This window comes from Coloeus monedula, assembly GCF_965178545.1.
Source record: "Coloeus monedula genome assembly, chromosome: 1".
NCBI lineage: Eukaryota > Metazoa > Chordata > Aves > Passeriformes > Corvidae > Coloeus > Coloeus monedula.
The window spans coordinates 43210882-43235898 of record NC_138781.1 but is presented as its reverse complement, the minus strand read 5'-3'; the positions used below and the strand labels follow the sequence as shown (position 1 = coordinate 43235898).

General features: G+C 40.8%; 1 protein-coding gene across 1 annotated transcript in view; it reads left to right on the top strand.

The window, feature by feature from the left end:
• The first annotated feature begins 3826 nt into the window (after positions 1-3826).
• The window catches only part of ZNRF2 (zinc and ring finger 2), a 55011-nt gene continuing 33820 nt past the window's right edge, over positions 3827-25017 (top strand). Inside the window, 2 exon segments of the mRNA XM_082299045.1 lie at positions 3827-4205; positions 4207-4693. Coding sequence (XP_082155171.1) covers positions 3960-4205; positions 4207-4693 — 733 coding nt within the window. The 5' untranslated portion in view covers positions 3827-3959.

Genomic DNA, 25017 nt, shown 5'->3' with positions numbered 1-25017 from the left:
TACTCTAGCTACTGTGCATTTTGCACATCTTCTTTCAGGGGAATAAAACAGTTCTGTTTTGCTTTCCCTCTGAGCAACTGAACACATCAGAAGTCTCTATTTTCAGTTATCTGTGCTGAAGCGGTGTGCAGAGCTATTTCTTTTAAACAGATGAAATACACAGTAATGTAAAAACTGCACTGACGTCTTCCAATCACAGTGTGCACTTCTAGCTTGGTACCTGCTCAGAAAATCTAGCTGGCCAAACCTTTTTAGAAGCCCACACTAGTTATTATAAAATTAAGCTGTATGTTATGAGGGTATGCCATTACTTTTTAAATCTTTCTCCTTTAGAAAAGTGTGTCTGATCAGTTCTGAACAGAATGAAACTGGCTGGCTTTATTAGTTCAGGGTCAGATGCTTCTCTCAGAAATGAAACTTCGCTTAAATCCTTGTTTCAGTGTCCCTTTAAAAGCCATCAAAGAAGGGGGCAGGAGGGGAGAGGGGAAATGAGCTGTCTGCATAGCTCACTGTCGAGCAAAATGCAGGCCCCTGTTCCATTTATCAACATACATTTTCCAAAATGTGCAAAATTATGAATTTACACATAATTGTTTATGCTTAGGAGACACCTGCCACCCGGTATGTTCAAGGAAACTGGTCAAGAATCAAGTTCATTATTTTCATTTGCTGATAGACAAGGTGGTGTAACCAGAACTGGAGGTATGCAGCTTATAACAAAGAATAGTGAGTATATTTGCCTGTCTAAACCAGTTTTTTTCCCACTATCCTGGACAAGGAACAAGTTGTGCTTATTTAAGTATGAATACGATTCCCTAGATATGTTTCTACAGGAATAAAAGCAGCATTCACCCATATAGGCCTATATAAGTTAATTTTTATATAACTATCTGCTTTTCCACTGAGTCCTTGAAATCTGTGGAAGTATGGTCAGCAGCAAGATATTCTACTTTCTCTCTGCAACGCTTCCTCTCATCACTAGTTACTTTCTCTTGTAACTGATGAAGTTTTTATGCAAACTACTTCTAGAGTGTAGTAATGAACAAATGGGTGGGGGTTACAGTTAATAGACATTTGTTAGAAGAAACGTTAGCTTGAAAACCTAACTGTACTGTTGCTTATATAAAGTGAATTTTCATACGTAGAAAAATTTCTATTCAACTATTTTTCAGAGAAACCAGGAAGAATTGAGGGGAGAAAGCTGGCTCAGAGGCATGGCACTTTTTTTTTTCTGAAGATGTAGATGTTATTTGAGAGATGTGTCTTGTTTAGACTCACACTTGATAGTGAGAAAACTGCAAATATGTCCTAGATGCAAAACAAAAACTGAAGCCTACCAAAGGAAAAAAAAAAGAAAGAAAGAAAGAAAGAAAATCGCATTGCACTGGGAGAAGTCATGCTCTCTGGGAGGGGAACACAGGCTGTCCTGTTGTTGTGATTTCTTTTCTGTGAAATATCCTATGCTGTTAAATATAATTTTCTGACTGTAAGACTGAGTAACTGGATGCCTTTTTTGTAGGGTTTTTTTCCACCATAGGCTTTATAATTTAATCCTGAACTGAATAAAATGTTATTCACAGTCAAATATGATCTGTATTTAATACCTACTCAATTCTTAAATCCACTGTAAAAAGAATACAGAAAGTACTGTAATACTGTGCAGCAATGTACTATTTTCAAAATGCTGTTTATTCCAGCAGCTGAACAGCTCTACTAGCACTCAGTAGTGGAAATTTTAAAAACTCCATAAAACTCTGAGCATGCTCCCTCTAACCCTGCTCCAATAGGGCTCAACATGCCACAGGCATTCTGTGAGCAGCAGAAATTATGAGTCATGTTTGCAACATCCTTTGCCCAAGCAGATTCCTGGAATCTAGCAGGATAGGAATTCCTACGGTAGCTTTCCTTTCTGTGGGAACATTACAATCTCTTTCTTCAACATAACCACTTATTTTCTATACTGCTAAAGTCTCTGAGAGATTTGGCTGAGGCTGGACAAGGATTTAAAAAGTAACCCGTGGCAGACCAGACACACAGATTTTCTTTCTGCAGGGAATTGAACTAGAAAGTGCTCATGATTGATCTACTTTGGAGTATCTACCACTGCTAGCAGAGACTGCAGCTTATAATTCACAAGTGGGGATGACATAGCTTGGGACGGCAGATTATCGACCCCAGCTGTCTGCCCAACACCCAGCACACAAAGGACTCTTCATGAGACAGCTGTGGAATCATTGCCTCTTGCTGAAGCGGGCAAACAGTTTACACCAGCATTCTCTAAATGGGGTTCAGAGCACTCACAGAGTGTCTCAGCTATCCAGAAAAGTGGTGTTGGAATGAAGTTAGGGCTAGTAACCTCCTGTGCCACCCTCAACGATGGTACCTCTTGCAGACCCAGCTGTGCACTGCAGTGATGCCAGAATGTGATCACATGCAGTTGGAACAGAGATGGCAAAAGGAGGGCTTTCGCATCTGAGTAGCATTAAAGATGCCACAAGTGTACATGCAATGCTCCATCATACTTTGTATTTTAATTAAGGTTTGGATCAGTTTCATTGTATTAATTATAAAATAGCTCAGATACTGTGCCACTGTGACATAGACAGGAATGTATCTGGAATCCCTACTGAGCCAGTATGATGGAGAATTCTGAAACACTGCTTCATGGTAACACACCCTGTTTTAGAGCAGACAATAATCCACAAAAGAGAGCAGTTTTCCTCAGTTGACCGACTGTAGGAATGATGTTTATATAAATTCAGTGTATGTGACACTCAATATCAAACAAGGAACAAAACAGTTTTATGTCTCTGAAATGTTTTGTCATGAGCAAACTGAGCCTGCTATCCACATGGGTATTATTCACTGGGATAAAATTTTCATCTTAGTTAATCCTCGTGTAAAAAACATGACTTTGAGTGAGAGACTGAGGTATACAGGATTTTCCTGTATCACCTGTGAACCAAAGATGTCAGAGACTGTAATCCTTGTCCTGCTTCCCCACACGTCCACATGCTCGGAGAAGAAAGACTCGCAGCAAACCGTCCGGGTTAGAAGTCGCCGACACGGGAGAGCTCCCGAGGGGGCAAGCGGCCCTTACACCCACTGCCCCGCCGAGCCGGGGCCCAGGCGGGCAGCTGGGAGCCGCCCCAGGCGCCGAGGTCGGGCATCCGGGCGTTTGCTGGAGCCGCAGTGGCGGAGAACCGAGCGCCGGCGCGGCAGGAGGGCACCGCCGCTCCGCCACCCTGCCCCGCCGAGCCGCCTCCCGCTGCAGCCGCTCCTCTCCTTCACCTGCCGGGGCTCGAAGGGAGCGCGGGCGCAGGGGCCGCCGCCGGCCGTCCCCAAGCACGGCCGCTCGCCTTCCGCCGCCGGCAGTCTGGCTCTTCATTGCTGCCCCTGCGGACGAGGGGACAGCGAGTTCCCCTCGCGTGTGTGTGTGTGTGTGCGTGCGTGTGTCCCGGCGGCGGAGCCGTCGCGGGAACTCTCCCTCCCTGCCGAGGCGAGCGCGGCCGGAGCACACGCGGGCCTCACCTGGCGCTGCCCCGCACCTTGCGGGAGGAGCGGCGGGGGAGGCGGGGCGAGCCGGCGGGCCCGGCCCGTTGCACCGTCGCCGCCGGGGGCCGGTCTCCCGCTGGGCGCGGGGAGGGCAGGCGAGGCGGCGGCCCCCGCCCGCCGTAACCGCTCCCCATCCTGCCCGCTGGTGCCGCCCCCAGCATGGCGACACGGTAGAGGAGCGGCTGCGCCGGGGCGACCGCCCCCTCCCGCCTCCTTGGCACGGGCACGGCGCGCCGCGGGCGAGCGAGCGGCCTTGGCGGCGCTGCTGCCGCCGGTGCCCCGCACAGGGCTCAGCGGCGGCGGACGAGGATGGCGGTGGCGGTCGCGGCGGCGGCGGGCACAGCAGCAGCGGCGGCGGGGCCGAGCGGCCGCGCGGCGGGAGCCAGCACCGTCCCGAGCAGCTCATGGTGGCGCCCCAGACCCGCCAGCAGCGGCCGCTCCGGGGCCGCCAGCTGAGCCGGATCCCGGCGGGCGGCTCTCCCCTCTCCACACCGACCCACAGAGCGACCCGTCCCCCTTCCCCGGCTCTCCCTCTCCCCCCTCCCCGGCGCGACCCGCGCCTCGGATCGCCCCCGCCGGAGCCGGACTGCCACCACCCCCGGGCGCCGCGGGAAAGGCGGCGGCGGCGAAGGGCACCGGGCAGCGCCAGGCGGCGGCGGGACCATGGGCGCGAAGCAGAGCAGCCCCACCGCCGCCAATGGCCGCACCCGGGCGTACTCGGGCGGGGATCTGCCTTCCTCGAGCAGCAGCAGCAGCGGCGGCGCTAACGGGACCGGCGGGCGCTCGGCAGGCGGCGGCGGGCGCTACGCGCACCTGGCGGCGGCGCCTCACGCTGCTCCCGGCGGCGCGGCGGCCGCGGCGGCCGGAGGAGCGGCGGCGGGGAGTGCCGCGGGGTCGGCACCCCGGAGCAGGTCCTTGGGGGGGGCCACGGCCTCCGGGGCCCGGGCAGCGCAGTCCGCCTTCAACATCCCCCACAGCAGCGGCCCTTACGGCTCGCAGGACTCGGTCAGCAGCACCCCGGAGGAGGGCGGCCGGGAGCGGCCCGCGGGGGGCGGCGGCGGCGGCGGCGGCTCCTCCGGCGGGCCCCGGCTAGTGATCGGCTCGCTGCCCGCGCACCTCTCGCCGCACCTGTTCGGAGGTAAGGGGCACTGGCGGGGCGGGAGGGTTTCGCTGCCTCTCCGGCGCTGCGGGGCCGGGGTTGCAGGCGGTGTGATGGGGTGTGGGGGGGTCTTTCCCCGGCTCCCGGCTCCGAGGTGGGACGGGTAATGAATCATCACTTGGGGAGAGCTGCGGCTCCTCCAGGCTGGCGTCCGGGTTTGGAGACGGGGCTCTCGAGCCGGCGTCTCCTATTGTCTGTAAGGAGAGCTGTAAAGGGGAGGTTAGAAATGAAACGAGCCCGGCGGCGGGGAGGAAGCGGAGCCTCTCCGGCCGGCGACTTTAGACTCTAATAGCTGTAATCAGTGCCTGTGTAAATACTCTTGCCTACTACTTACATAATTAGAATTTAATTGGATCATGTGTCTCCGCCGTTTATTCTAAAATCGGACCAAACCCCTCTTTAGGCATTGATTAATGTGTGGCTGATGCTTGTTCCTCCTTCTAAGTTCTCGGTTCTCTGTTCAGAAAGTCGGTACAGAAAAACAGAAGTTAAAGTAAGTTTCTTTGTTAATGCCCCCTCTAAGAGTAGAGCCGGATAGCTGTCCGTGCCGCTGGAAAACGGGCTTGCAGCACCGGTACCCTGTAGCCTTAAAGATGGGCACATGTGCTCTTGAGGCAGGAGGAACACTCGGCTAAACTCTAAAATAACCAGGAAGCTGAGGCCCTTTGAGAAGCACATAAAACGTGGAGCAGGTTGTAGTTTTTTGTCTCTCTTGCACTGCCGAGATTAATTGGGCTGTATAGGACGAGCATTTTACTGCCTGTGTTTTTTTAACTTGAAGTTAAAAATCATCTTGTTAGTTGTCAGCTGCTTTCAAAGCTGCTGACTCCTTTAAGTATTGCTCATTCTAAGGGCTGTTCGTATAGGTTGAACAATGTGCAAGTTTTATTTTTTAATGGATGTGTTCTTCATTTGATATTTTAAATACATATATATTTATATACACACACATACTTAATACCCCAAAGCTTTTTTTTTGGGGGGGGGGGGGGGGGGAAGAAGAGGCTGATGTCAAGTGTCTACGTTTCTGTATTCTTATTAATCCATTTGTGACTACTACTTGTAGCAGGTTGGCTTTCTTGCTTTCTGTAATTCACCCAGTTTTTAACCAAAGCAGAACTGTCTGCAGCCTGACCCTCGCAGGGTACACGAGGTTTCTGTCACATGGCCTGTCGCCTCTGGCGTGTTGACCTCAAGACAGCATAGCTGTTACTTCCTGTATCTAAAACTGCCTCGTCCCCGCGGTTGAACATTAACAGAAAGTTGTCAAACCCTATTATACTAAAATAATGTTTTCCTCTAAGGAAGAAAACATAACTATTCTCATAGTACCAAGCTGCTCGACAGGAGTGCTTTGTTGCAAGCATACTCATTACACCATCAAAAGTAGCTTGAAGGGGAAGAAGGTGCATGTATTTCTTCTAGTGATGAAAGGATGTGCTATCATGGAGTATTGTACAGCTCGTGCTAAGCACAAGGGAATCATTACGATGTGTAGCCAACTGTTGCTTGAAGGTGAAACTTTCTTTTCCCCCTCCTTGCTAAACATTGTACTGCAACTTGCCTTAGTGCCAGGAGGGAGTGGATTAAATGTAAATGAAGTGATGAGGATCAATGACCTAGGAAGTTGTATTCAGGTGCAGGAAGGTGTCTTCAGAATAACTCTGAATTTGATCCTACTTTTCTATGGCATGTAGTAATTTTTTGCCTCCTGTACAACACTCTATTTTGTCCTTGGAGTGATGCAAAGCTTGTTGCTTTTACCAGTGCAGGAGAAGTGCCAGGAGGGGTACAGTCTTCATCTCCTCACTAATAGATAAGGATTTGCCTTATGTTAGGAGTATAACTGGCAAGTTTCAAGATACAGTAAGATTTTTAGTGAAGAAGCAAATGGATTCACCACTATCTTGTGACCACGTAAGAACAGTGTATCTTAGTGGGATGAATAACTGCTTAATCGTAATACTGCAACACCTGTGAAGGAGGCCTCACTTCAAGCATTATTCTTTCTTTCAATTTAAATATTTTGTGATGTTAATGATATGTTATTCCACATCCCACTCAGTGTTGCCATCCTTCTCTAGTTGCATGCTTTGTGTTTTCTTGATTCCTTGTAATAACTACATGCTTGGAAAAAGTAGCCCAACTGGAGATTGTACATTAATGGCATCAGTATTCTGAAAAATAACTTGAAGCATTGTTTTTGTCCTGATGGTAGCTAGCTCAAGCTTGTCTAGGTGTGGTGTCTGGCATTTATCTTGTGGAGCTTGAGCATGTTTGAAGTCCCCTCCCTTGTTTTGTAATTTGCAAATTAGCTGAATTGTTTCTTTTTATCCTGAAAACTGCCAAAATTAATTGTGAGAATTAGCATAGCAATTCTGTGAAAATTAAAATAAAAAAGAAGAACAAGAATAACTTCTGTAAGTTGAACCGAATCTCCAGCTATTTATGTTTTTAGGCATACCACTTGGCTTCGTCAGTCAGTGACACGTGGGCGTTGCATTTGTTAAATTACTGTAATTAATTTGCCATTAGTGAATTACACTCTATTGTCACTTTTACTGAGCTGTTTTGCATGCTGAAATAATGTACAAATATTAACCCTCTGATGTAACATGCTTAAATCTATACTAAGCTTGTTAATACACCATTTGAATGAGAATATAAAAATGATGTTAAAGTATGTTCAGTTATTGCCTACGTTCCTTTAGTAGGAACTGTAGTACTGACAGCCTTTCCTGACTGTGAAGGTCTTGTGTTCCTATCTGACCTCAGGTTAAGGCACTTCTATGAACAACATACAGTGAAGTAAATACTGCTGTGTAGCTTTGTATCATCTCAGGGGGAGTTCAATTCAATAATCAGGGCCTTGGTCTCACAAAAAAAAAAAAAATCTATGCATGTTTAACTTTGTGCTGTGAGCATGCCTGAAGTAGGCTTAGGGCATTAAGTAGAGTGAGACCCAAATTCCATAAGATCTTACAGCACTCCCAGATGCAGAGAGGCCAAACCTGTGCATGACATTCAAGAGCTTTCTTGCAACACAGTGCCAAGTTCCAGCTTCCTTTAACGTGATAACACTTATCAGGAATTTTGAGCAGTAGTTTCCCTGCTCTGTTCCTCAGTGAATGAGACTTCCCCTCTCTTACAGCCCCAAAGTAAATGTTCTTACCTTCTGTTATGTGTAGAAGAGTTGGCCCTGAGGACCATGGGGCCAGATTCACGTTAGTTTTTCCACTGTGTTTTTAGCCATTACATATTTGTCAGCACTGCAGCAAAGCTACCACTGTAGTTACAGTATAGCTTGTTTTTGTCAGTGATGCAATTGGTTCAGATAAAAATGGGCTTTTGGAATGGTCTTTGCTTTGGGTAACTGTCGATGTGTTACTTCCATCGCTTAAAATGTTGACAGCTCCTCAGAGCCCTCTTCATGTTTATGTTCCTTTTTTTTGGTGGTCATAACTGGGAGAATTACTGGCAGAAACACTAGTATAAGTATCCTTCTGGTGTTCAAATTTGGGAATGTTGTTACAAGACAACAATAATGCCTTTAAACTGTTTTTTGTTTTGTTTTGTCATTAAGAGTCTCTTAAGGAATCATATATAAAAATTCAACTGAAGATAGCAGAAACTCAAACATACTGAGTTTTTAAAATTTCCTCATCAGTTCTTCATTCAAGATGATTGAGCAGAGACTGTACAGGAATTATACAAAATCTCAGTTTGTGTTGTATATGGTCATATACAATTTTATATGGTTTTTTTAAATAGATTTTTAAATATATAGTGTCGTCAGACAGCTGTTAACAGCCTTCATGCCTATGTCAAGATTTGGAGTAGTGATTTGGAGATTAAGTTGCATCTGTTCAACTTTATTAGGAGAAGGAAGTTTGTTACATTCTTCTTAAGCCAAATAATGATCAGACTTCTTTTATGAAGTATTTTACAATGCAGCATTTATCACCAGCTACTGAATGTACATAACACAGTATGGGTAGAACCTTACAGGTATATTATAGTAGCATCTGTTTGTAATAATAGCTGGTAGAAGTAATGAATGAATTCTTCATTCTATAAAAGAAAGTTTATGAAAGCCTGAGGTTATAACCTGAATTCCTAGTTGGTTTGTGGGAAGCAGATAACTGTAGAAGAATGATGTGAATTTTTAGACAGAGTTTTTTAAATGTCTCTCAAACTGCCTAGAAGACCACATCTTGTTTTGTTTCTCATCAGATCTGTTTAGTTATATGGTACATTTGGATAGATTTTTGAGGTTCTCTTCATCTTTCTCGCATCTTTTTTGGAGGGGAGTATAACTATCCTTTGATCACTTCCTTGCCCTTCTCTTCCAGTATGACACATGCATTATTGCTTTGAGAAATCACGAAACTCATGAAACTTTGGGAAGTGTTCCTTGCAGTGGGACTGTTGGGATATCCTGTCTGTGTAAATCATGTTAGAAGCAGTGAAACTTATTATTGTATTTTCAGCCTGTATGCCCTGGTACCACTTGACATATCATCTCTTCCTGGCAGATGGATTTTTTTTTTAATGTTTGAGGAAGGCCACTGAATCTTTGATACAATATGTATTTCTCTAAATTGCTTCCTAACCATTCAGAATGAGGAAAGAGTGGAAAGATTTAGAATACTAAAAGCTATACCTTTTCCATTAAAATTCCACCTTTTTAGAGTTTGATAAAACTGCTATTTGCTGTTGCAAACACAAAAACCCCAATTCCATATGCTTTTACAGATAGTTTTGCTGTTGCTGTTCATAGGTCCTAGAAGGTGCAGAACACTGAAAGCAAAGGAGGTGTCTCTGCTTGGGTGTTTTGTTTTATTTCTGTTCACTTGGTTGTGCCAGTGAAAGGCAATCATATCCATGTTTATCCACTTTGGAAAAATGAGAGGCTCACTGAAGTCTGCTGATTGTAGAAGAAGGTTAAAATGGAGACCAGTCAGAAAGCTGAGAGAGAGACACGTCTGTATGCCTACACGTAGCTTCATAAATACAGAGCTGGGCTGGTGGAGGCAAGGGATAAATGTGTTCAGTTATACCAGTGAGTTGACTCCAAAGCGAGAGAGAAGAGTCACTTTTGCAGTCCTTGAAGATATGGAGGATTTTGTAAATACTTTAGCATCCCCTTCACCAAAACACAGATTGAAAAATCCATTGTGGTAAGAGAGCAGTCGAAGGGTAAGTCTATTGATAATGAGCCTCAGAAGGTCTGTTCTGACTGATGGGTTTGAGAAATCCAGTCCCTTTGCAGGGTCTTGCTGTTCCGGTGTTTAGTTGGGCTTCTCTGTTCCTGCATACATTCAGTGGGCAATATACAGTTCCTGGTTTGGCAGCAAATGTGTAAACCCTCCTGAGGAGGGGACAAGAAAAAGTAGCAAAAGTCCAGCACCACCAGCCACCTGCTCCAGTTCAGTCAAGAGAGTGCTTTTAGTCTCAAATGTTAAGTGTTTGGACAAAGTGAGCTAAAAGAAGGACTGTTTGAGACTTTGGGCGGTGCTCATGAAGTCCCTGGGAGTCATCTTTCATTTCCTTCGGCTAGAGACTGGTGTCTGTGGTGATGAGTAACTTGGGGCAGTGAAGTAAAGACTGAGGTGAGTGATAGAGGATCTTTGAAAGGCTTCTTTTTTTTGAAGGGCTTCTTTTATTTTTTGTTTCCCTCTCCCTGCCTGGTAAACAAAAGGAAAAGCCAAGTAATAAAAAATGGCAGCACTGCATTTGTGGGAGAAATGTAAATAGTTAACCGTCTGAAGAAAAGGAAACAGCCTAATTGTAATGGCATATATAAATATTTCTTTTGGCTATCAAGGTAGTGATAATACCTGATTGAACCTTTGCAGTGCCAGTTCAAACAAAGGCCTTCCTCTTATTTGATGTCTTTTGAATACCTATGCAACCCTGATATTCTGACAGTGTGTCTCTCCTCATGTTCTGTCATATAATTGCAGACTAGTCTCCAACAACCTCATAAGTAATTTCTTTGTCTCATAAAGATAGCCTTTTGTCACTGCTAGAAATTCAAAACTCTTTTTAAAACACGTTGCCTATGCATCTGTTTGGGTAAGTTCTCCTCCCCTATTCTTGCTAGCTGCTCATGGAAAACTTCATCATGCAGATGTTCTTGATTTGCTCTCTTAGCCTTGCAGAAAACTTTTAAGTTTTGAATAATTTTGTGAAAAATTTTGGGTAGGTTTTCCTTGCTATTTGCGTGCAATCAATTTTATATTATTTTCAAGATTTTTCTGCAGCATGTCTACTGCCTGTTAATGGCTTAATTAGTTTCAGGAGAGGTGTATGGTCATTTCTACAGATTGTGTTCATTTACTGTGTTAATGGAGCATGTTGTTCTTTCAGATGTTCAACCTGTGAAAAGAAAGTGAGAAATCTTTGAATGCTCTGAGTTTCTATTTTGGAGCATCTTTAAAGAAATGCATCTTTCCAATCAAAAGAAAACAATTTGTATAAAACCACAACTACCTGTGTAAAACCAGAACTGCATGTCTTAAGCATCTAGGAGAGTGGTTTTTGTTGTCTACTATCTGGATAGATATTCCCTAAACAAGTGCCTATGTTCCCAAGACCAGCTTTCCTTTGTAAATTATCATTGTGACTTTCCTGAGGATATCTCAGTGTGCATCCAGAGGTCTTTGACCTCTGTTGTTTGGTAGGCTTCAAATTCCTGGTGCTTGCAAAAATGGGGGAGTAAGCCATAGAAAGAATGAGTCTGGTTCTCCCTTTCACTCAGGACATGCTTCTATTTTCTGCGTGGAAATTGAATAGTATTGACCTGGAGAGATCAGGAAGCACGCAGAAAATCTCCTAGGGCTCGAGGTGTCTGACTGCCTGCCAGACAGAATACCAAGTGGTGTGTGGGGTGTGACTATCACTCTCAGTTGTCTTTAGGAACTGACCTAGCTGGGTGTTTTCTTGCTAGTCTGCTCTGTCTCAAAATCAGACCACCGCAGCCTGTGCACAGTCTCCAAAGGGTGGGTGTGCTGCATACCATTGGGGATATTTTTAGAAGATTCTGTTTGCTGACTGACTTAGTGTGCTATAAATACAGAGTTCTCATCTGGCATGCACTTTGCGTGTCTTCTAGTAACTTATAATAAATTCACCTAAGAATAATGGCAAGGAGAAACAAGCTGTTACGATTAGTCTGGCTTTCCATACAAAGTGTCATTTACATAAAGCAATTATTTAGTAGCATTTTAACAGTAAATGGCTTTTAAAACTAGTGGTATTCCAAAACACTTCCTAGTTGGGCTCCCATAATTAATCCTTATGTCAGATTGATCTATATTGCATTTTCATTATGGTTTTAAAAGTTGGAGGTTTTAGATATGGGAGGTTACTTGAGCATCTGGAATACTGTCAATACTAGTAAATTACAGTCTTTTTAATGCCAGTACTAGCATATTCCATAAAGGCTATTCTCTGGTAAAAAATGAAGCTTAGTTATGACTCTCCTGGATATTTTTCCCCTGAAGTATAGGTGTATATAAAATTTCTTGAGTTGAAATATAGTTAAGGCACTTACAGGACTCAATGAAAAAGGGGCAGGATCCCATATCTTATTAAAATACAGATGCATTTGTCTTTGAGTATTGAAGACACAAAATTGAAGGATGGGTTCTTCCTGAATTGCACTGAGTGTAACCTAAATGCAATTGTTCTGTACTGCTAAAATAAAAACTGTCATAGCATACACTAACAGAAGTGAAGTTTTCCATGTGCAGCAAAAGAAAAGCCTGCTCAGAGGTGCTTTCTGTAGATTGCCTGAACACATAAGCAGTATTTTGAGAATCTTAATTTTTTTGTAATGAAGTCTGGACCAATCTGGTGATAGTCTTTCAGAAAACTTACAAAGCAGATTGTCATCCTGTCAAGAATCTTAGATAGTTCCCTGAAAATCATGTTACTTTGAATCCTGATTTCCTGCAACTATCAGAAGTTTTACTTATTGTAGAATGAAGAACATTACTCCTCCTTTATTATTCTTCAATGTGAATATAGATAGAAGTTCCGGTTTGGGGAAAAAAATCTTGCTTCTCTTGAGAAAATGCTGTGGCTCTACCAAATAGATCAGAGCATCATCAGTTAAGCAAATGTCAGAGAGATAGTGGTGGACAATCAAAGATAAAGAACAGTGAAAATAGTAAAATGTGGTTCTCTGTGGTCATTTAACTGCTTTGCTTTCACTCTGAGGCAGTTCTCTTTCTTCTCACTGTCTTTGCTGCATCAGCAAGAATGACTGAAGTAGCATAAGATGCCAGACTTGAGAATTTGCTGTCCATTTTCTTGTGTGTGTTGTTGTCCTTTGGGAAGAATGAGTTTAAAATCACACACCTGTGTTCTGAATATTGGAAGGCATAGTTTCCATGTCTGTGAGTGGCTCAGGGCTCCTATAATGTCTTGCACTGGATATGAATCATTCATCTTCACAGCTGATTGGGATGAAGTTTTCTAAAAGGTCGTATGACTGAGTTCAGGTGTGAAGTGCCCAAATACAGGGTTAGCTATGCAACTTTCCTTCAGATTTTTCAATGCTGTGATTTTTTTCAACCTCAATTGTAAATTAGAGCTGGATTGAGTGTTCGAGTTTTAGGGTTTGTTTCCACTCTCTTAGCCATGTGGGTGTAGTTGTTAGAGACAGATCACTTGGGATAGATATTTGTTTTATTTTTATATTGGGAGTATTACTCAATGAATGACAGGTAGACTGGTTGCCTGAGTACAAAGCACAGCGAAGACAACCTGATTTTTTTGTTAAAGCTCTAGCAATCTATCAACAAATTGCAATTCCAAAATAATAAAATGTAATTGTAAAACTACTGCTATTTTTTAAGGTGCTGTGTAAAGAAATAAAATACTTTCTCCACTCATGCAATAGTGCTATAAAGCCACTGCTGGCTGAAGAGAAATGATCTAGAACAGCACATGAATGGAAACAGCATGAAATTTACATATGTAAAAGGACTGCATGCTATCCAAGAAACACCCTTTGAATATCTAATTTGGCTGTCCTAACATTTGCATACTAGATATCTAATATTAAGATACTAGATGACAAGTGTACAGCATTGCCTCGCTTCTTAGGGTCTGAAATACAATTAAAATTAACTGAAGAGTAATGCATGTTTGCCACAGCTTGGCTATTGGATTAGTTTATATCCCAGTGTGCCATATCTGTGAATTTGTGTGCTTTGTAAGTGATAAAGTTTTCAAAGACATATGATACTGAGCTTCTTCATAACCATGGATGTGAAAAAATGACATGTTGAAAATACTATTGAAATAAAAGTACTGAAATAGCTTCTGGTTTGGAGGAAATACAGATGCCATTGCTAGCATAATAAACAGTGTACCAAAATAAACTCGTTTTCATGCACTTGATAAGATCGAGATCCAGTGGCAGCATAAAACTAGGGAGTGGAGGAAGTGTTCCTTGGAAACGTGGGACTAGTTTTGCTGCAAACAAAGGGATAAGAAAGCTAATGCAAATAATGTGTTTTACATTGTGCAAGGAGGGGAGATGGATGACGTGTTCAGCCCAGGTTATTCTCTTTGTGTCTCCACTTGGCCTCTCCAGTTGTAAAGCACACAGTTGTGTTCAGCTGATGAAGTCAAAGGAAACGATGAACACATTTGGAGCTGGAGGGCAAAAGTTCCTCCTAGTGGGCTGGGCTGGTATATGGGACTTCTCTCTACAGGTGTGCAGGCAACCAACCTTTTACATGTATTAATGATTGTACATTTTGCTTTAAAGCTTTGTTTAGAAGAAATGTTTAAAAGCATTGTGAGCTTGGATTATGTAATTTCTTGACATTAAACCATTTAATACATTGAGGAAATCCATTAATTTATGAAAAGTGAGCTGGAATTAAGCTCTCTGAAGACTGCTTGGACTGACAGCAGTGTTGAGATTGTTCCTGTCCACACAGATTTATGTGGCCATGGAATCTGAGGTCATGGAGTGGTTGTCAGAAGCATTCTAATTTTTAAATCCTGAACAGTGTTGAGTCTCTTTTAGGGATTGGCTAGCTATACATAAGCAAGTACGGAGAAAGGCTGCCATGTCTGTTGCAACAAATATAAGGCAAGGCATACTTAGCATTGATAAAGACTATTCAGAGTATAATTTTTGCCAGGAGTTGAAAGAAATAGCAGAAATTAATTTTTATTATTCTAGAAGCAAGGACCACAGCAAAGGGCCACGAAATATTTTGCTCTGATGCTTAAACAAACAAGTTAAAAGGGCAAATATTTAACAAGTTTTTAAAACAATTATTTAGCCAGTGGTCAAAACTAAAGCTAGCCAATACCCCCTGTATTTTCCAAAGTGCTGCAAAATCCTGGTTATAAGATACACCTGTAGGGACTCCTGTATTTCTTCATTGTTCCATCATGGATTTGCACTGTCTCTGGGCTGTTAAATAGCTGTGTCCCACGGCAGCCTAAAACTGTTAGCTGTAGCATGCAAGCAGTCTTTGAAATATGTTTAAAAACAGATGTTTGTATTTCATATGTTGCTGGCCCGACACTATTCACAAAGATGCACAATTAAAATGAGTGGAAAATGTAAGCACCCGAGGAAATGTTAACCTCAAAAGAAATCACCTGGCAAGAATGCTAAATTTGTAAGCAACAGAGCAGGAAAGGTCTGTATGGAATGGTGGTGTTCGTTACATTCTTACTTAGGGGGAATCGTGATGCAGGGATATCCATGCTGATACAATTGTTTTCTAATCTCTTAAACTATGGTCCTGTGACACCAGAGCTCTTTGTCACTTATTGAGAGCCTCTCCTTCTTTCTTCCTTTTCTCTGCCCTTTTGCTGTTTTCTGTGTGGATGAGTCATCTTACTTGCAACACCTTTATTAGTAACTGTAGTGCTATTGAAAACAAAAATAAATATGCAGAAATACTGTCTTAGCTGGATCTTAAAAATACATTTTAAAAGAAAACCAGTGTTTGAGTTTATTTTCTTTTCTTGAAAGACACAATTTAGGGTATTGTATATACTTTGCATTTTAACTTTAATTTTCTAGTTTTATCTAGCAATTGTATACCTGCAGTATTAATGAAGGAATAACACCAAAGAAAAGCATACTGAAATAGATATTTAGTTCTGTATCTAAGAGAAGAGGACATTTTGATTAAATTATTTATTTTAGGGTATCCATTTATAGGTATTTTCTTGAATTCCAATTTTTTAAACTTGCATTTCCCCAAACTTGAAAACTGTGATGTAAATCTTGCTCTTTGTTAGCAGTGTTTTGAAGCACGTATGAGTTAAAATGGATTAAACTTGCTCTCTCAAAGACCTAACCATGTAAATAGGCTGTACATCTAGCACAAGGCACTATAGCCTGGAACTTAAATGTCAACATATTAAATCCTAATCCTATTGGTTTTCTGTTTATGCCTTAAGGATTTGTAAATTTACAAAATTACACACTTGTAATTTGATTTCAGACATGTGAAATTTCAGATAGAAATAGGAAAGGAAGAAAAGCCTCAAGACACAGGACCTTATTTTTCTTGTATTTTCCCTAGTGTAATTTCTCTCTGACATACTAAGCCTCATGCTCCTTCAGGCAATGGTGATAAATGCACTAGGTACCATGTTTTTTAGCAATTGGTACAGCTAAAACACTATGAGGACAGCTTTACTCCAGTCAGTGAGTCTTGCTCGTGCAGAACTTTTTGTTTGCTCACAAATCTACCTTGAAGGGCATAATCCCATTTGTCAGGAATTGTCGTCTATAACTGACAAGGATTTCTTCCTCTGCTGAAAGGGAAGGAGCTCTTTCTGCAATCTCAGTATTCATGCTCTTAAACTGTTTGATTTATAGCCCTCTACAGAAACTCATAAATTGTAAGCAAATTTTAGTGGTGCTTTCCTAACCCTGGCAGTCAGAGAATACTATGGCAATTGAACCCCTTAGCTGAGGACTACAAGTATCACCACAAGTACTTGCGTACAGAGAGGTAAGTAGAGAGGAAAGATACTTTGTCAGCTATTTCAGTCAGTTGTTGTATGCAATACTTAAACATTACTTTTTTTTTTCTCACAGAGCGTTTTGGAAAGTAATTCATCATTTAAAAAAATTCATTATTATATTTAGGTTATTATACATACAATGACTTTTCTCTGAAACCTTCATGTAAAAGGGCTTGTAAGGACAGATTTAATTCTAATGAGTGATGTGTGGGCACAAGTCTCTGATGTTCATAGCATGTGAAGAGACCTTGGGGTTCCTGCCATCACTGGAATACGGGATCAGCTGGGTTTAGACCATTCTGAGCAGATGATGTTTATTCTTTCTTAATTTCTTAATGGAAAACCATATAATTTCGCTGGTACTTGATTTTGACAACTAATTTTACCATTGGAAAAATTCCTAATAAGAAAATTACTCTTACTGTTTTGCAACTGATTTCAAATTTTGAATGCAGAAATTGGCAACTAACGCATTTTTTTAACAGCTCTTTTTTCATTACAATCACGAAGGGCTCTTTTTTTCCTTTCTAATTGTACTTTACTCTTGCTAGCTATTAGCTACAGTTTCAATGATGCATGCAGCCTTGAAATGTAACTGAAAGGACATTTATTGCACTTAGTATCTCTCAGTTTTTAGAGCCGCTTACTTTGAATTAGGCTTGTAGAAATCTCTAATTTGCTACATGTATCTGACAAAAAGGGATCAGGGTGGTAATGAAGACGACAACATTTAACAATAAATTAACTGTATTTAAAAACATAGGTTGTTTGTTTCTGTCAGTGGCTGCCTGCCTAGCCAGATTGAGGAGGATAGATTGATAAGAGAATTCACTGAAAACAGGCTTGTGTATAGAGTTATCTAGTGTTACTGTTTATGTTAGCTAGTAAACTTGAAGCTGCTGCTTCTTGTATAAGCAAGAAAGCCAGCAGCAATTATTCTTTAAAACTAAAAGCAGCTGTTTGGGCTGTAAAAAAACGTTTCCATAACAGACAAAAGTACCATTGTGACTGTTTATACAAATTGGCACTAGTGCTGTGTAAATAGAGGGGAATTTCAAGGTTTTTCTTACACTTGCGTATACCTCATCATCCTCGTACACAAACTGAAATTTTTATCTTTGTGCCTTTAAGCCACGAATCTCAGCCTAAGGCTGAGAGTAAAAACTTAAAGGGCTTGATCCTGGCCTGGCTGCAGAAGACAGACCTCGTGTATTAATATGTTTGTGTCATTCTTGTGGTATTTGGCTAACTGCACTTGATAACAGGAGTATAAAAAGACTGGTAATCAAGGATAAATTGTTTGGGATGAATACCCCCGCTCTGTGGAAGCCAATGAGAGGAGAAGCCAGCGAGGCGAGTCCCTCCCCGGGCAGAACCTGTTCAGCACCCGCGCCCTGGACAGCTCAGGCGGAGCCTCGTCCCGGCGGCCGCTCCCCTCCAGGTGCTCCGGCCGCCCGCGGCATGGGGGCTCCGGCTTCTGTAGCCCGCAGGTGAACCACAGCACATCACAGGGACTGTCGGTGCCATTCGGGCCCAAACCTGTCTGGCTGGGCTACTGAATCCTATTTAAAATATCAAGAGTTCGTGATAGACTCTCATTTGCCCCAGTGCCCTGTGGTGCAGAAAGCAGCTTTTACAGCCTCGAGGGCAGACCAGGTACACTTCCCTGGAAGGCTCTTTGTATTTCTTTCCAAATTTAACTCATAGGCCCGCAGTTCTTTTTTCCCCCTCTTTAAAAAATATCTATCTATTTATCTATCTATCTATCTATCTATCTATCTATCTATCTATGTATCTATCTATCTATCAGAAGTACAGTCTCCATCTACTTGTTCACTTTTATCTTAGAAAAAGGTTTCTTGTCACAGCTTTCCAAAACATTGCTAAACCAGCTTCCTTGTTCTTAGTTTCATCTCTGTTGTTTGTTTTTCACGTGGTTTAAGGACTTTCTGGAGCTAGTTCTCATTTTCTGCTGAAAGTTTTGTTAGGCTTGTGGTTTCAACTGGACTTCCCTGCCTGGTTCCTTATAGTAAGTGGAAGTAGAAAAGAATAAGCAAATTATGCAGATCCTTGCTGTTCTCACACCGTCTGTTTGACGGTCTGTGACACCACTGTTTTAAAAAGAGAGGATTAAAGTGTTTGACCTTAAATGTTTAAAAGCCTGGAAAAACTTCAGAAATGTTTTGAGTTAGTGTTAGAAAGATGCCTTGAGCAGTAGGAGACTCACTGAAAGATTAACCTTTTGAAATAATATTAGTTTTTCTTGACAAGAGGATAAAATCTACAAGGTGGTATTCTGAAATATTTACTTTTGAAAAGGGATAGCTCTGCATCCAGTAATGCTGAGGTAACAAGACAAGATCTATCTTGTGTTTGGAGGAAAAAGAACAAAACATGTGAATAATTAATTTCACCTAATGGCTTTCAAAGCCAAGATAGAAAGCACAGTAATATTTTGATTCCTGTGTGAAAACAAGTTTTGTAAATACTTTAGTGACCTTTTTCCTTTCTTTTTATGACCCTGCTGCAGAGAGCTATGTGGTTTGAATAGTTTCTTTATATTGTTAAGTGCAGTTTATTTAAGGTAGTATGTGCTTTTTGCTTTTTTCCCCTACTTATTGTCATCTTTTTAGCTGTGTCTTGCAGGATTTGCCTTAGGGGTGGGAATCTTAAGTAAATATTAATTCCTTTTTATTATGAAGACCTTTTGGTATACTACTATATCATTACATCAGGTTCTATAAGAACATTGGTAGCTTTATTCAGTTTGCTACTAAAGAAATAAAAAAGGAACCTATGTGCATTTTGTGCACTCCCTCCCTACTGGAAGAAATAAGGTGCATTTCAGGAAGAAAAGAAAATAACCTGGTTTTGCTATTTCAATTGTTGGAGTGTATTTTCTAAATGAAAAATGGAAATCCATCATTAAACAAAATGAATGTTAGAGTTTTCTTAGTGTCCTGGAAAAGATGTGTTTCCAAACCACTTGTCCCTAAGTTATGGGTAACTTTGCTTTGTTTAGGTTGGACCCCTGCCATATATCTGGGAACTATGGCAAGTTGTTGGGTGATTTCCAGGGCTGCATTCTACCCTTCAATATTACTTTTTTCCCCTTCTCTTAATTCTGCTTCATTTGAGAAATGATAAATAACATGATTTTATTTATAAGTCAAGGGTTTTTATCGAAGTCACATTTTAGAAGTTATTTCCTTGTTATTCTGATTTCTTAGGTTTGATATAAGAACAGTTTTTTCCCTGAATAGTTACAGAATCATATAGAGATTGGACAGTGAATGAAATGCTATTTGTATTTGCTTGGTTGGGGGTGGAACCCACCAGGTACATTTACATTGAATAAATTTAAAACCTACTTTAACAAATTAGCCTGTGCAAGACAAAAGCTAGTAATTTTATAAGGTTTTTTTTTTTCCTTGCTTAATTTTCAGTTTCTTTCTGTAAAACTGTCCCTGAGGGAATAGGAATTGATAATATAAATTGTCATAACTGGTTCTTTAGACGATGTTCTTGTATCTTTTGTAAATTGCTTGTGTACAAGCCATTTGTCTACGAAAAATAAGGCAGCTTTGTAGCTGTCCATATTAATACATCTGAGATCAGAATTTTTGTCTAAATTGATTTTAAAGACTCCAGTTTGTCTATGCATGTTCTTGCCAGAACACTAATAGATTAGAATACTGTATTATTCTTTTATTATTTGGAAGTGTTTCCAGAAGGCTTGCTGTTTTATTTTGTGGATGGCATGCCCTCAACTTTGTGACATCCAGGCCAAGAGGAGCAATAAGGTACTGCAGGAGTTATAATCCCACCTGTGTTGTAGGTTAGTACCACAGTGAATTGACACACATTTGATTTAGTTGTTCTGAGCCTAGATCAACTGTTTCCCCTTGAAGCTGTCACTGTATGGCTCTAGAGTAACTAGGTGATAGAGTAACAAGATCAGTCCTTCTCAAGATTTAGTGCAACCCATATGAATTTTATTGCAGGTAGAAACCTGGTGAATGAGTTAAGTTTTTATTTTTCTTCCAGAAGTCATTGTGTAGATGTTAAGTGCTGTGAATGTCCTTCCTTAATTAAGAGTTTAATTTGCAGTGTTGTTTTGAGTATCTCTGGTGTCAATAAAAATTTGCCTACTTACACAACAGTGAAGAAGGACAATTTTCTTGTTTTTGACTTCTACCCAGAAGTGTGTTCTCATGTATAAAAGAATTATACTCCCATATATGACATAACCCTTCCAGCTGCATCTATTTTTTCCTCTTAGGCCAGCTTCTGGACAGTTCTGATGCAGTTTTAGCTAAGCACCAGTTTTACACCAGGAGCAGAATTTCAGTCTGTCCTACCACATGCTCTGTGCAAGGTACCTGACAGAGAGTGTCTCAGGCTGAAGTCTTCTGTTCACAGAACAAGTTGAGCATTCACTCATTTTTCAACCTGGAGCTGGAGGAACTCCCTGAAGGATTAGAGAGATGTTAGTTTCTGTAGCATGCCCACTGCCCTGCAGAGATGTCTTCCTGACCAGAAACTGCTGTTGTAGGTTACAGGATTAATAGAATAAATGGTGCAATGTCTACACAGTTCTGGAAAGCAGAGATGTAAGTTTAGTGGTTTAAACGGTATTTGCACTGCTCAAAGCCCTAAATTGTATTGAGTATTGTTTCATTTCAAGGGAAAAAACTAATAAAAATAGGTTTCTCTTAGTGGCACATCTCTTGGTTTACTGATCTCTGATCTGATACAACTGCTGTAAAGAACAGGTATGGCAAGACCTCCTCTAGAGAGAAGAGTATGCTTTTTATGCTGGCGGGAATGCCAGGCTTCCCTTAGGAGCTTTTATTGAGCATTCCCAAAAATGGTAGTTAAAGGCAAGCTTTAAAAAAGTTACTTGATAAACGCACAAAGCCTGGAGGCAGAGGCTGTCCTTTACATGCCTATGACTTCTCAGAAGTCTTTAATATGGATAGAGTTTGCTATGGAAGAACTGGAACAAGTCTCTTTTCACCAGAGCTCATGACTTTCACTTGGCTTAATCTCACTATTTTGTGTGTGGCTGTACTGTGGAAATTTATCACAGTTGCTCTTACACTCACCTGTGTGCAGTGGACTTACTTGCCTTCTGAGGGCTTCTTCCACAATAAAAGGAGTGGATTTAATCTTGTGTTGATGTGTGAAACAGCTCCTTTTACCTCTCCTAAAATCCAGAATAAGAAGGCCTTTTAGAAAAATGGTAACAGTTTAAGTGTGAAAGATTTATACTTCAAGACTATCATGGGGATTTTTATTTCATAAGACATTGAAAGTACATCTCCTGTCTACTGAAACAGAAGTCTTTTTGAGGTATTAATGCTCCTCTTAGATGAAGGAGAAGATTTAATTTGAAAAAGAAAAATGCCTATAAATTATGTTAAGTGTTACAATTAACAATGTGACAATTCAGTGCCTGAACACTTAGCAGTGTGAAATCTTTCTTGTTTGGGGAATGGTTTGCTTAAGTAAAGGTGCCTTTTGAGAACTATTGTTTCCTTCACAGAATATTTTAGAAAGCTACGATTTTCAAGCTAAAATGAAAGGCTACAATGGGAAAACAGATGTAAATCTGTGTCTCTAATTATTTTGACATCGGGGTAGTAGTAGTAGTCGTCCTAAGTAGTCTACCTCAGGGCTTTAGATGTCTAAAGTGTGGGAGGCATTAAAAAATAATTTATGAGTGCCTCTCTGAAGAAAATTAAAGCTCAAATGTTGAGATATTTAATGTGTGTTGTGGAAGGTTTTTTCTGTAAGTAAGTTGTTTGCTGCTAAAGTATGTATATAATACACATTTGGGGTGCATCTTTCATTAGCTTGTCTCTTGTTCTGTAAGTCCACAGTTTTTCAGCATGGGGTTTTTTTAACTATTTGTTTGGAGTATTTTATGTCATGGAAGGGTTTATTTGGACGCACCTTATTGGTCTTTGCACTCTAGCTGCTGTTTTGATCTTGTCAGTCTCCAAATTGGCTAATACAGCAGAGAAGGAACGTGAAGGGATGAACATGTAAATAAGTTGGGAGGAGTGCAGGCTCAAACTCTGGCATTCTTTATGCTGCCATCAAGGACTGCTCTAAAGAGCTTTTTAATTCTTTCAAAACATGAAACTTTTTTTCACTGAGCATTTTATTGTTTATGTTTAAACTGCTCACTCACTGGATTTAGGGACCCGTGGTAGAGCTTTGCTAACTCATTAGGTAAGGTGATGGTTAAGAAGGCAGTGCTTCATAGAAAGGTGGAGCAAATTTATGTCACTGATTTACTTTTTATGTGACCCTTGTCTCGATGTCATTGTGGGCAAATAGGCATTTTTATATAAGGTGGCAGCCAGAGACTTAGGAGACTTGTTTGACTTTCCATGTAAGGTAGGACTAGTTTCTTACTGCCTTTCTGAAGTATATAATGGAGACATTGCTCTCATTGTAACCATTGCTTATGCTTGTCTATTTTGGAGTGTAAGCTCTTTGGAGGAGGGACTAATACATATATGTGAACAAACCATATTTGTACCTCTTGGCATCCTGTGGTTCTGATCTAGTAAGGACATTCCTGAAGCAGGAATACTAGCTATGATTGCTCCTTAGTCACTTGTAAAAAAGAACAAAACAAAAACCACAAACCCCAACAACCTTTCTTATTAAAGTATAATTCATTAGCATTCATTCATCAGTTGCATGCTATCTCAGTTTTCAAACTCAAGACAGTGTCTCCTTTTTTTTTTATGAGTATTGCTTATGTTTATCAAAGGACAGGTCATGATTTTCTTTGAACGATGAAGAGAAAAACCATACCTCTTAAATAGTTGTAGGTTCTCTTAACCTTCAATAGCCTTATGGAGGAATAAAGCAATGAAAGCATGTAACACTCTACATGAAAGGTGTAATTAGTTAAGTAAAAACATTTGAGTTACTGTGTCATTTTTTCAAATTGCTGAAAAGTCAAACTACCATTTGATCTATTTTTTTTCCAACTGCGGATCCCTGTTAAAACTTATTTACCGTCTATGCTTTGTGTGTGTGTAGGCATGCATATGTGCATCTTATTAGCATGATCTGGCTAATGTAAACAAGATGTTTCTCTTCTACACACAGATGTTTAAAATGGGTAACTAATCAAATTTCTCAACAGTTTGACTGATAGACCAATGCAGCAGTTGGATAGAGAAAAAAAAATAGGAAATGCTCAGTAGCATTCTTACAAAAGATATTTAAAATACGAGTGATGCAGAAAATAAGAATAGTTTGTTCAAATGGTGACATCTTAGCCGTGAAAAAGCAAGAATTACATTTCTGCCTTAGTTGCTGTGGTAGCAGTGGTGTAACATATAATTTGAAAGTTTGGTTGGTTGGTGATTTATGGATGTTCTGGAAGATTTTGCAGAATATGTTACAGGTGCTGTGTACTCTCTTAATAGAGGTGAAAGACTAAATATAGACAAATCTCTCATTGATATGTTTAAAGCATGTAACTCAATAGCTTTTCTTCACTTTTTACTGACAATAGTTGGAAGGGGTTATATCTTTTTGAGTTCAGTTCTGTCGTTTTCTGAACCAATTATGCATCTTCTTTACTGTTCCTCTTATTTGGCATTTTGGATGCTTTCTTCACAATGGTACGTTCCCAAATGTTCTTAAAAGGTTCTGTCTTAGACATAGGAACTTTTGCAAAACTAGTGGTTACATTACATGGATATGTGTTACTGAAACTTCAGCAACACATTTTCTCAAAACACATTTTCCCAAAATTTGTATGTTATTCATGTTAAACACTTAAGTTATGTTAATACTGATGAATTTAATGGTCTCATTCCAGTGTACACTTTTGAAATTAACGTGTTTTGTAACCAACCCTTGGACCTCTCCCCATTTTGTAATATTCTCTTTAATTATGTTAAATGTCTGGCTTCTTATGATCCAACACCCGAGTTTGGCCAGTAGTCCATACATTAAGGTAAATATTCTCCAAGTTGGAAGAATAGATGGGTCAATGTAGAGTGAATTCTCTTAGCTGAATTTTCCATTTAAAAACAAAAGGCTGCTTTAGGATAAGCAGAGATGTTAGTACTTTTAAATAAAAAGTTAATCCTTAAAATTGTTCTGACAATGAATGGTATTTTTAAGCCTAGACTTTTCTAATAAGTTCAATTCTTTTTCATAAATCATACTTCTACTCTGGAAAAAAAACCAAGACAAGTAAGCAAAAAAAAAAAAACCCGCCTCCAAAACCCCAAAACAAC